Source organism: Symphodus melops (assembly GCF_947650265.1).
Source record: "Symphodus melops genome assembly, chromosome: 4".
NCBI classification, from domain to species: Eukaryota; Metazoa; Chordata; class Actinopteri; order Labriformes; family Labridae; genus Symphodus; species Symphodus melops.
Genome location: NC_136694.1, coordinates 23,501,730 through 23,514,428, shown reverse-complemented (window position 1 = coordinate 23,514,428; position 12,699 = coordinate 23,501,730). Strand labels below are relative to the sequence as shown.

The following is a 12,699-nucleotide window of genomic DNA, read 5'->3' as shown; positions in this document are numbered from 1 at the left end:
AGAAAAACATTGCTCTAAACAGATACAATTTACCCCATTCATTGTGTAACTGCATGTGCTGGGATACATAGTGACTCAGACAAGGCTGGCCGATCTCACTTTTAAGCATCTTTTCTCCCTCTATAGGTCATAATCCTGCTTTCAAAGACAACATCAATGTAAACACAGTTAATCCAATATCATAATGTATCATTATATGATTGCCTTATTATGTTAATTACCACACAATCACTATATAGATATTACAGCAGGCACCATATCATGTAACATATTGCGTTGTACCATTTCCTCTTGTATGATATATCCTTTCGTATTCTCTATTAATTGTGAAATGAATTGGTTGCTGCCACTCGTTCCTTCTGCTTCATATTTTCACCCAATGGGCCAATAACCAGGGTGACACACTTGAAGAGTTGAGTAGGAGGACATTCTTTATGTCAAAGTGTATTTTATCATGTGTGTGGTAAGTAGGGTTTGTAAAGGCGGTGGGCACCACTATGAAGAATTAAAGGTATTTCTTTATTCTTTTAAAAAAATGTAACACATCTCTATTAGCTTTCACAAAAGCCGGTAAAAAAAAAATCCCTGCAGAATCAAGGCCAAGGCTGAATATCATAGAAACAAATCTCTTGTTAGTCAGAGCATGAAAACCATGAAGAATAGCAAGCTGAAGATGGTAATAACCCTGACAGGTCCTGACATAATGATGCTCTAACATCTTAAAAGATCCTAATGTAGAGGTGTGATCTAATCCAAACACTCAGATCAGAATGAGAAACAGCTCAATGGCAACAGATGAAGTCTGCATCAGTTCATGTACTCAGGACCAGAGGTGGTCTGAATGTTTGCGATAATTCATCTATCTGGCTTTTATCCAATCAGAGGGCTGCAGCCTCAGTTGCTGGACATCCAGAGAAAAAACACATGTACATCTGAGCTGTTCCTTTAGTTTAGGTAAATTAACAAGGGATGACAAACTAAAATGTAAAATGTTAACACATGATAAGCAGTCATATCTGCATTTCTGAATGTCGAAGCCAGGCAAACATTAAATGACAGCTCATCAGTGCGAGTTTGGATGTTAAAACTAGACCCTGACCGACTAATCAACAAGCCCATAATATCAGCTGATATTGGCATATCCAGTGACTATCGGTATCAAATAATTTTATAGACGAGTCATTCCTAGCGTTCGGTGACATTTGAGTCCCCATGACATATTATGGTGTATTTTGTTTAAAACTGGGTCAATACTCTTTTTGAAACGTTTTTCTTCAAGTATAAATCTTACTCTACCATAGAAAAAAAAGATATATCCTCAGAATTGATTGTTTTAAATTAAATGTTCTCATGTTAGTGAAGGGCAGGTTAAAATGCCATGTCCCCAGTCATGTTTACGCAACTAAAATTGCATAAATATGGCATAAATATAAAAAAAAATTGAGATTTGTTTTTTTAAATGTTGCTCATCATATAATAGTTTTTGTCATTTATATAATTTTAATGCATAAAATCATTAAAAGACATTGTGTCCCTGAATTGACTGTCCACCCTGTTACTCTGGTGAGAGTCCCTTTGGACGCGCCCCCTAAATGTTCCCATGGTAACAGAACTCTTAGGCTATGCTCTCAAGAAGTGATACATTTTTGGAGGGAAACATCAACAAGAAGCCCAGTGAGTATCACTCTTTTGTCAACCTTTTTTTCAATGTTTTAGAATTGTTTATAGATGTGGTAAAGCATAACATGTCCACTCTGTTACCCTTATATTTAGTGGAAAACAGTATTTTTTTGTGGTATTGAAAATATTGCTGATATGTACAAAATAGTCCTTAATGGTCGTTTTGTATTAGGTTGTTTTCCTTCATAGGGGTAGAAATGGCTAGGTTTAGGATAAAATGTCCCCCCTGTTACCGTCCACCCTGTTACTGTTATGATCAGTAACAGGGTGGACACGGTGAATGAATTTGTGTTTACAGTATGTTTTGACATTTGTTATAAGTGTATTATGTATTATCTATTATAATCATTATTTAAAAATCAATTATTTAAATCAGTATACATGTATTTGTTAGAAAAATGGCACCAATGTCTGCTGCGGAAAAGCAGCAGCGTTACAGGGCACGTCGTGATGAGGGAGGAAGGAAGGAAAAAGAAAATATCAGAACAAATGCCTTATCAAGGAGCCACTACCTCTGAATAAGAGGTCATTCCAGCTTGAGAAGAAACTATGGAGTTTCTTAGAAAAGAATCTTGGGATCTGGTTAGGAAAATAGTTAGCGTTTCCTCAAACATCTGTTGGTTAGTAACAGTAATTTTTTTTCCTATGTTGTTTAATGGGTAGGGAGTAAATATGAAGTTTGAGGTGGAAAGGTTCCTGTTTTGGTCAGGCGGTGGGGTAGATGAATTGTATTTCTTTAATAATAGGAACTTATTTGGTAATTTTGTTTATTTGTTAAGATCCCCAGTAGCTTCTGTGTTAAACAGTAGCTACTCTTCCTGGGGTCTCCATATTTTCATTGACAATATTTCATTAAATGGTGCATGCGTGTGTGTGTGTCCACCCTGTTACCCATGTGTTTTGGGATATTAATAAAATAAAATACAACAATATGATGTTTATCTTTGTGGTTATTTGCAGGGAATAAATTGGTGAAATACAATCAATTAAAACATTTTTCAAATTCCATCAAACTTCCTTTTAGTTCTAAAAGACATATGTAAGAATTACGTTTTACGTCAAGCTATAACAGCTTTTTCAAGATAAAGCTTGTTCAAGAAGTAAAATGTTACAATGCTTTTCCAGTGTAAAGAAAGGGACATTTGAGCTTTAAGAAAATGTAATTAAGAATATGACTGGGTTTTCAAAACAATACGTAATAGAGATGATAATGTCTGGTAACAGGGTGGACATTTGACCTCTGTCACACAGAAAGAATCTATCTAAAATTAATAGATTATAATATCCTGAGCTGGACTAATATCATTTTCTGATAGTTTATAAAGCTCTCCTTCAGATCAAATGTTGAAATCATGAACATTTTGACATTTTTTTATGAAAAGGTATCGAGCTGAAATGGCACCGAATAGCAGGAATGATTCATCTACTGATATTACTTGATTTATTCAACAGTCAAATGGCATTAATTTAAGTGTTATTATATTACACTAGCATTTCTCTTTCACCAGATCTTGTTTTATGGATTACAGCAAACATTCCCACTCTCCAAAGTGTCAAGTCGTGATGCACGTTCATTGTGTGAACAAGAAAGTTTAATAACTGAGGGATCAACAAAATAAATGTCTATATCTTTTTCTGTCTCTACACATTGAAGATCGATCTATGAAAGACAATGGCTGATATATTGTATCAGATTTTTTTCTACCTAATATCATTATCAGTATCGGCCTCAAAATCCATATCGGTTGGCCCGTCGTTGGAACACAAACCTTTGTCTTACCTTGCCTTTAAATCAGCAGAGATCACAAAAAAAAACAATTACAAAAATCGATTAGAAATTATAAATCAAAGAAATCAAAAACTATATCAACACAATAATTATGTGTGAAAAAGATAAATAACCAACTAATGCGTTGAGGAACATGAGGAACTATTGTTTTAGAAAAGTTAGCAGTTTCTGCAACATAACAGCAAGAACTTAAAAAACAGAAATAAGGACAATTGATTCATCTGAAAAATGTTGCAATAAAAAACAACTAACATACGTTTTATTTGGTTGCAAAGCTATTTACATATTACACATTAGTTTCCTCCTCTTCTGCAGGCACTCAATTCTTTTCTTTGCATATTCATTCTCTTGCAATACCCTCTTTTTTTAAATATTTGAAAGCCTCTGCTGTCATCTACTCATGCAAAGTTGTTTTTTTTTTCTGTAAGATGCAGCTGCCACTGCAGAGGTTTGCACATGTCACAGAAAGGCATAAGAGTGGGAAAAAGTATCCCTAGTGCAGGCAGAGCGTATTGGCATTTGGCAGATTGAGGTGACAGAAAAAGAAGAAAAAAGTCCCAAATGAGAGAACAAGTCTGCTGAAAACTGTGATGGCAATGTCAGATATCAAACTTCACCATTTCATTTGACTCTGTATATCTCTCTGTGTACACAGTGAAGCTTTTAATGACACTAAAGATAATGTGCAGTTTGCGTAGTCTGATTTTTAAAAGTTTGGTAACGGTCTGTGTCATTGAAAAAGAACTACTGCTGCAAAGAAAAATAGTTGTTTGAGGGAAACATAGAGAATAAAATAACTACAAATAAACCGTCTTGTTCTTTACCTTGCAGCTCTGTAAGGTCAACGATTCAAACAAAAAAAAGCAAGCTCAAGTCGCTCAACAACTTAACAAATACTCAAAGACTTAATTCATGACTTTTTAACGACTTGTGCCAGAACTTCATCTGAACATCTAAATCTACTGGAGTCCATCAATAGCCTTTCTGTCTTAAACCAAGGCCACAGTCTCTCCCTCTCTATCTGTCTCTCTCCCCTTTTCTTTCCTCTCACTCTGCCTCCTTCTCTCCTCCAAGGGCCACACACAAGGCCATCCATTCAAAGGCCCTCCTCATGCAGCCTCTGAGCTCCCACGAGGTGTGCATGCGCGTGTGCATCTGTGTGTGAGTGTGTGTGTGTGTGTGTGTGTGTGTGTGTGTGTACAGACCCTCACTGCCGGGAATTGAATTGAGAGAGAGGAGGGAGAGCCAGTGGGGTTGTTGCATCTTCCTCTCTGATGATGAGGCTCTACATGGCTTCTTTTGAAACCTGCTCTCTGCTTTTCTCCAAGTTTAATGTTGAAGGCTTGTTTGAGAAAATGATGGTGGAAGGAGTTTTATTTGTCTTACACTGCAAACACTGGTAATATCCTTTGTGGATTTGCCTCAACAAAAACCAGGTAGTTGATGTATATTTTTGATTACAATCATGCAGACATTTTAAACTCTTGGAAAAGTCTGCTCTGGCTCCATTTAGTACTCACACACATTGTGCAGTATTTTATACTGAGGTTCTGCATATTGAAATGCTTTGGTTAATTTATTAGTCATTTTGCAAGAAACATTCAACATCTGACCAACAGAGTTTAAAGTTATTGCATCTTTACTGAGTGCTGCAATGTAATATTAAAAACATTGTGAGCTTAGATGTTATGCAGTATATTATACCACGATGAAAAGCCTACCAAGAAAAGCAGGTGACTGGCCTGAGGTTACAAAAGCTCTGCTGCATGTCAACCATTAACGCTCTGTTCTGAGGGTGCATATGTCATACAGATGGAGACCTTTAAAGGCAGGCATGTTTTATAGTACTGGGCTACATACAAAAAAAACCGTTTGTATATGAATCTTGCTTATATCCACATTGATGTTTTGTTTTGGGTTTTTTTCTGAACAAGTCGTTTTTTTAAGTCATCAACACATCAACTCATCATGTTCTGTATTATCATTTTTCTTCACAAACCAACCATCCAACTAAAAGACAACTGAACAGTATCAGGAGTACAGCTTCCAAAGTCATTAGCCCCCTTTAACCTCACCTCTCAGACCTCAACAACAGAGCCGTCACACTCGCAGCACTCAGCATAGCAAATGACACTGATCACCCACTCAGTGCACACTTCACTTTACCTCCGTCTGGACTCGCATCAAGGACTGAGAGATGGCAGAAGGCCAGCTCTGGCACAAGTTTAGTCCCTTCTGCTCTAGCAGCTTAGAACAAAGTACCTCTCTGATTTCTATACTCGTGTTGCGTTTGTAAGTCTTGTCTATCTAGTCTAGTTGAGAGCATTAATATGCATAACCATATGTCCACTGTATTTATTCAATATAATGTTTTTTTTTTTTTTTGAAGAGACATTACTCTACACATTTCCCTCTTGGGACAAGAAGGCGGACAACAATATCTTCAAGATCAAATCTTTCAAACTGGTTTTAAAAACGTAGAAGTAGTCTCATTGTTTTGAATCTCTTTCATTTTAAACGAACACTACCAATCTCAGAACCCACCAGCTGTTCTCGTTTGACAATTTAGCCTCTGGGGACGAAGACAAAGTGAGAAAAAGAGATATAAAAGATAATACCTCCTATTTATTGGTTTACAGCTCCAACAGCAATAAAACCAGGAAATTAAGTTACAGTTTCGATGCCATACGGATATGGCAACCAAGATCGTTTCACAAGTAACCACTTTACAACCACACAACAGTTTAGAACCAGTTAAACAACAGATTGCCACAACAGAGATTACATTACAGCCTCAACCAATGTGTTCTCTTTCAATGCTTCTCAACTTCATTTGCTTGACTGCGTACAACTTGCTCAATCAGATTGCCAAAAAAGGGATTACAACCATGGACTGTAAATATAAATTGGCAAAGTATTTGAATTATACAAGGCGACCGCCTGGTGTCTGGCGCACACACCCTACAGTATGTATGGAGGCTGTGGTCCTCCAAGCAGGCGACCAGGGTTCGAATCAGACCTTTCCCACATGTCATCGCTCAACTCCCTCTCTTCATTATTTCACTGACCCATCTCAAAATAAAGGCATAAATCTTTAATGAAGCAATTGAAATGTCAAAAGTGAAGCAGAAGCAGAACTACCTTCAACGTGTACTCTTTCTTATGACCTGTGCTAAAGAAAACATAATTGCAATTGTATTGAAAAAGGCACGAAAGTGAACTTACCTCGAAGTTGTGAAACGTTACGTCCTGATTAGTTCGATGTCTTAATCACTAGTTTCAAATCAAGCTGTTCATTTTGTAATGACTCCGTCAGAAAAAGAAAAAAGTAATCATGATGCAGGGTATGTTTTACTGTATCGTCGCTGTGTTTTGACAAGTTGTTGCAACCTGTTAACCAGATAGATACTGTATGTAGCAAGATTTTTTTTCAAAATAATGTCTCAATATGGTTAAAAAAAAAAAACTACAAAAAGTTGGAGACAGCTAACAGACCTTTGAGCTTCAAAATCTTAGTTTACAAATAAGAGGGCTGTCAAGGTTGCTATATCCAATTCTTAGTGTGTTACACAAACATACTTATTGCAGAGGGATGCTATTCATGTTCAAAATCTTCTTGTGTCTGTTAGAAATGGTTAGATTCTAGTATGGGTGTCCTATACATCCAAGTCTTATCAGCTAATGTTAAAACCCTTGACGATGGAAATGCAAAAGTGTGCTATGATTTCTTTTTTAAAGTTGGTTATTGGTAAATAGAATAATTTAGGTACCTGACATATTATGTTATAATGTTTTATAACGATTTTACTGTAATATCCGATTTTTTAGGAAGCCTCATTGTAGGCTATACCGTGCATCAGCATACAATGACATTTCGGACTTAAAAAAACATCAACATAATGAATGTGGCTGAAGTGACTGTTACTGTTCAAGTGAGGCAGAGGGACGGAGAGCTGATGACAATGAGCTGCACAGTGAGAGAGACGCACATTGTACTACAGTGCTGGAGAAAAAAGGAAGCGCGCTCCTCCTCTCTTCACTTTCCAAACACTGAGGAGTAAAACAAAGGGAGCAAGGATGTAAAATCCAGTATAAACGTACACACACACCTTGCTGCATTGCAGACTGTTTCTTCTCCTGAGTCTGGTACAGACTGTTTCTTCTTCTAAGTGTGGCACTCTGTCAGACTCATTTCTGCCGCGTTATTGGCGCTCCGCTCGGCGCAGGAGACTGAAGATCAGACCGACAGACGGGAGAGGAGAGGAGCTGCTTCATCCCGCTGAATGGACCCGAGCTTCTTCACACACCTGTCTCTCAAGAAACTCTCAATTTGTTCGGAAGAGTCAAGAGTTTGTCTCCCCCCGCCTTGCCTTAATGGGTGAGTAGCCTATGTTTTTTTTTCCCTTTACAAATCCATTCCTCTTTGTTTATGTGAGATAGGTGACAATTGGCTCAACATTAATTGACTCGTGAATGTGTGAAGCAGCTACTGTATGTGCATGGAAACAAATATTTGGGAACGCTAGAGCTGCGCAGCTATCATTTGTCACCTTTTTAATACTTTTGTTCAAACATGAACCAGATAGGCTTCTAGAGGCAACAACTTTTAATGACTAATTTACTGAATAGGTAGCCTAATGTTCTACGGGTTTTTTATTATTATTATTTTTAATGTATTTATAGGACCAATGCCTTCTAAATGTTAAATTAAATCACCGGAAAAAAATAGATTATCCACAGTTTAAATAAGCTACATTTCCATGACCATATGTGCAGCTGTTGCCTTCTCGTCCCGATTCAACAGGTTAGTTTCAGTCAGTCGGTTTGCGGTGGTTTATGGCTGTGATTGTGGTATTACTTATTACTGCTCATGTTGTTGTTATACTGGCATCGTGTTGCTCACATCTAAATGTATTTATTCATGATCTTTTCTTAATGTGTGATCAGGTCCAACACCAGAGAAGTCATTTGGTTTGCAAATGCAGACTCACTCCCAGTGTACTACACTTGTAACATGGTTTAGACGTCAGTGGAAGAAAATCGTAAACCCCCCCCCCAAAAAAAAACCTTTTTCAGGACAGACTTTCTGTTGAGGAAGAATAAGTATAGGTTGAAACCCGAGCAGAACCAAAATGAGACTGGAGTTCACATAAGTAGCTGCCTGTCTGATTGCCTGATTCTTGTGCTGAATTGCTCCCAAATAGCAGCTTCTTTCCTAGAAATGGTCTCCCGTACGGGGCAGGTTTTAGTGCAAGAATTTTTAAAGTGACTGAAAGTATAACTAAAAATCATAACAAGCTTTTTGCTGCTTCCTTCCATGATAAAGAATATGGGAAAAAATACACAATTTGGTGACCATTTAATGTGCAGCTTTACATTTGTTTCTTTTTCTATTGAACATTTCCCTCAGATGTCTGTTGAATTTGAGGAAAGTCGACCCTGAAGGCGATTAGGACTAATCTGAAGACTCACAATGGCAACTGGAGTAGCAGCGTGGCTCCCTTTCGCCCGGGCTGCTGCGATAGGTTGGATGCCTGTTGCCAGCTGCCCCATGCCTGTCGCACCAAGAGACAACAGCAAGAGACAAGATGAGCTGATAATCCTCAATGTTAGTGGCCGTCGTTTCCAGACATGGAGGACCACTCTGGACCGCTACCCAGACACCCTACTGGGAAGCACAGAGAAAGACTTCTTTTACAACGAGGAGAGCAAGGAGTACTTCTTTGACCGCGACCCTGACGCCTTCAGGAGCATCCTTAACTTCTACCGGACAGGTAAGCTGCACTACCCTCGTCAAGAGTGCATCTCGGCCTATGATGAGGAGTTGACCTTCTTCGGGATCATCCCTGAGATTATCGGAGACTGCTGCTACGAAGAGTACAAGGACAGGAAGCGCGAAAATTTGGAACGTCTGCAGGATGACCAGGAGGAGAACAAGGACTTGAAACTACCCAACATGAATTTCAGGGAGACCATGTGGCGAGCTTTTGAGAACCCTCACACCTCCACAATGGCACTGGTCTTCTACTATGTCACCGGTTTCTTCATTGCCATCTCTGTCATCACAAACGTGGTGGAGACTGTTCCCTGTGGATCCACCGCCAACCAGAAGGACATGCCATGTGGCGAACGCTACACAGTGGCATTCTTCTGCATGGACACGGCCTGCGTTATGATCTTCACAGTGGAATATCTCTTGCGTTTGTTCGCTGCGCCGAGCCGCTACCGTTTCATGCGCTCAGTGATGAGCATTATTGACGTGGTTGCCATCTTGCCGTATTATATCGGCCTGGTGATGAGCAACAATGAGGACGTGAGTGGCGCCTTTGTGACCCTACGAGTGTTTCGGGTGTTTCGAATCTTCAAGTTCTCACGCCACTCGCAGGGCCTGAGGATCCTGGGTTATACGCTGAAGAGCTGCGCCTCTGAGCTCGGCTTCCTCCTCTTCTCACTCACCATGGCCATCATCATCTTCGCCACCGTCATGTTCTACGCAGAGAAGGGCTCCAGCTCCAGCAAGTTCACCAGCATCCCGGCCTCTTTCTGGTACACCATTGTCACTATGACGACGCTGGGGTGAGTAAGAGATATACACACCTGACAAAGGTTCATCCACATGTACCCACTGGAAGCATCCTTTATCTGGTTTACTGAACCACACAGTGTCTGTGATAGATCTTTACACCACACAAGTATATCTTTATTTTTGGGGTGTTTTAATTATATCGTAATTTTGTGCAATTTAAAGCCAGATTCATTGATTGATGGACAGCTAATGAAAATGTCTTTGAATTTCAAGAGATAGCAAAGACTGCCCTCATACTTCATACTGCATCTTATTTTGGGCGTACAGTGTGAGAAAGAGTCGCCAGCGTTTATCGAGCAGCACAAACACTCGTGACATTTAGTTTGCCTCACTTAGACTTGGCTGAATAAGGACACAGTGTTTGAATAAATGCAAATTATCTGATTTTTTTTTAAAAAAAAGCCCATGTCACACTGGTTTTGGTGCTTTATGAATAACTGTTTATCTTTCAGTTTGAGTATGAAACATAACCTATAGCCTGATGTATGACATAGATCGACAACAATTCAACCTGATGTAAGAAGACAACAATCGTGTGAAAATCTCTATACTCGATTTTCTGAACTTTATTACCGTATTTTTCTGCAAATTGAGACCACTATAGAAGCAACACATTCCTGGCCTGGGTATTAAGTCTTAAAAAATGCCTTGTGAGAAATCAATTTACCTGCATTATAAAGTCAGATATCTGCCGAGTGCCTGCAAGCAAAACAGTCCCATGAGAGACTCTCTGCCACCTGTATTATGATTTCTCTCTTCTCTCCATCCTTCAAACAGGCAAGCTGAGATTCACAGCCATGAATAGGGAGGTGATCTTGAGAGTGATCTTGAAGTTTGGCTCAGTGAAGTGCTCTATTATGAACGCACAGTAAAAGAATAGTTATGAGTTCCCATTAAAATCATTTGTTCTCTCTGCCCTTCCTTGGTGATAATGCTGCATTTGTTAATAAGGTAGGTAAAACTGACTTGATAATTCAAATGTTTATACATGCGTTTTTCTGAAGACAGTTGAAAGTGGCAGCACGATCATGCAGGAAAAGGATGGTTTAATTCTTGTCTCTCCTGAAAGTGTTTAAAAGATAATTTTTTTCATAGCCACTATAAACTCTGGCAACGGTTTTGGCGATGTTTAACTCATTGTACTTATAGTCATGAAGTAATAATGTCACAATTTCAATACTTTCTAATGGTTGTAGTATTTCTTTAATAGCCATTCAATGCTTTGACATTGTCATAAAACTATTAATAGCGCAGCACTTGTCTGTTTTTTACTATGACGTTATATATTGCCATTACAATGGAACCCTTTGGACTTTGCAATAGGGGTGTGGCCTTTATCTTATTTTGCCTTTGTCATTTCAGCAATAAATATATTTTTTTGTTTTGGTAATTATCAGATTATCGAACGAAAAGTAAAGTATTCACAGAAGACTCCCCCTAATGCCTATGAGCGGGATGAAAAGACTGCCTGCATCCCTTAAAAACACTCTGCAAATGTCTTTCTATGTAGGTGTCAGTATTAAAATTGTTTGAAGAGAGTTTTTGTACTTCATATAAAAGGGAACAGAAATGCCAAGGTTAGGCACTTTGTTGATTGTAAACCCTGAACCATTAATTTGAGCGTGAAGCCTTTATATCTGACTCACAAAAGGGCAGCTTCATTGTGAGTTTACAACATAATGATCCTCATCGTTTACCAAGGACAGACGTTTGCATTCAGGAAAACTATCACATGATGCATGTTCAAGGCTCACAAAATCATTTAATGATTTTATATCACAAAAATGCTTTCCAGAAAGACAAAGTTAGATACAAGTAGAGCTGAGTCACAATTAGATTCATCAATACATTGCAATATAATACATTTCCCAATGCAATGTCGATTCAGATAATATTGAAATCTATTATTTCCATTTTATTGAAGTCTCAGTCCTGCGGGCACTGTTGGTGCTGCCATACTAAGAGACGCATCGAGCAGAAGCTCCACTTGACTAAACATCTGTCAAATACATTGAGGAGTCAGTTTGGTCTACCGATGAAAATATTGGACATATTATTGTTAAAAAAATATCAGAAGACTGTAATTCATTATCTGGCATTTTTTATCATGAGTATTATTGAATAGTTATCCAAGCACATTGATTGCGGTTCAACCGATATATATATATATATATTTTTTTTTTTTTAGGGTCGACAGTATTTCATGAGACAATAACAATTTACATTAAAGATTTACACAAAAACTAAAAACCTTTCTGTCAAACTTGGTGAAAAAGAAATGCCGATCGAGATAATTGGCCAAACGCCCAAATATTGGTCAATATCAAATCTGTATCGAATCGAATCCTGCCCCAAATAAACTTCAAACCAAATTCAATCATGAGGTTCTTCATGATACCCAGCCCTAAAAACAATGCAACAAGCGGATGATGTTCGACATATTTAGTGGCAGATGAAATATATAAAATCTAAGCCCAAGTCTTAAAGGAAAGGCACACTGTATGTCTGTTCCTCTATTCAGTCAAAATCTGTTAATTTTCTGCTTTTCCAAACAAACTCCACAAAGAGTCAGATCGCTACATAATGTATAGAAACAAGTAGGAATCTTGATTTCCATCAACATAGTTCATATTTAAGAGCTCTT

The 12,699-nt window shown here is 38.3% G+C and overlaps 2 protein-coding genes across 3 annotated transcripts in view; one reads left to right on the top strand and one right to left on the bottom strand.

Annotated features, from left to right (window-relative positions):
• LOC306822231 (uncharacterized protein) overlaps positions 1 to 12,699 on the bottom strand; it is a 237,273-nt gene that overhangs the window by 74,127 nt on the left and 150,447 nt on the right. The gene's annotated exons all lie outside the window — the stretch shown is intronic.
• The window catches only part of LOC306822218 (A-type voltage-gated potassium channel KCND3-like), a 71,370-nt gene continuing 66,130 nt past the window's right edge, over positions 7,460 to 12,699 (top strand). For both annotated transcript variants that reach the window (XM_079341082.1, XM_079341081.1), the window contains exons 1-2: positions 7,460 to 7,847; positions 8,880 to 10,045. In XM_079341082.1, the coding sequence (XP_079197208.1) occupies positions 8,943 to 10,045 (1,103 nt within the window). In that variant the 5' untranslated portion in view covers positions 7,460 to 7,847; positions 8,880 to 8,942. The remainder of the gene's footprint in view (positions 7,848 to 8,879; positions 10,046 to 12,699) is intronic.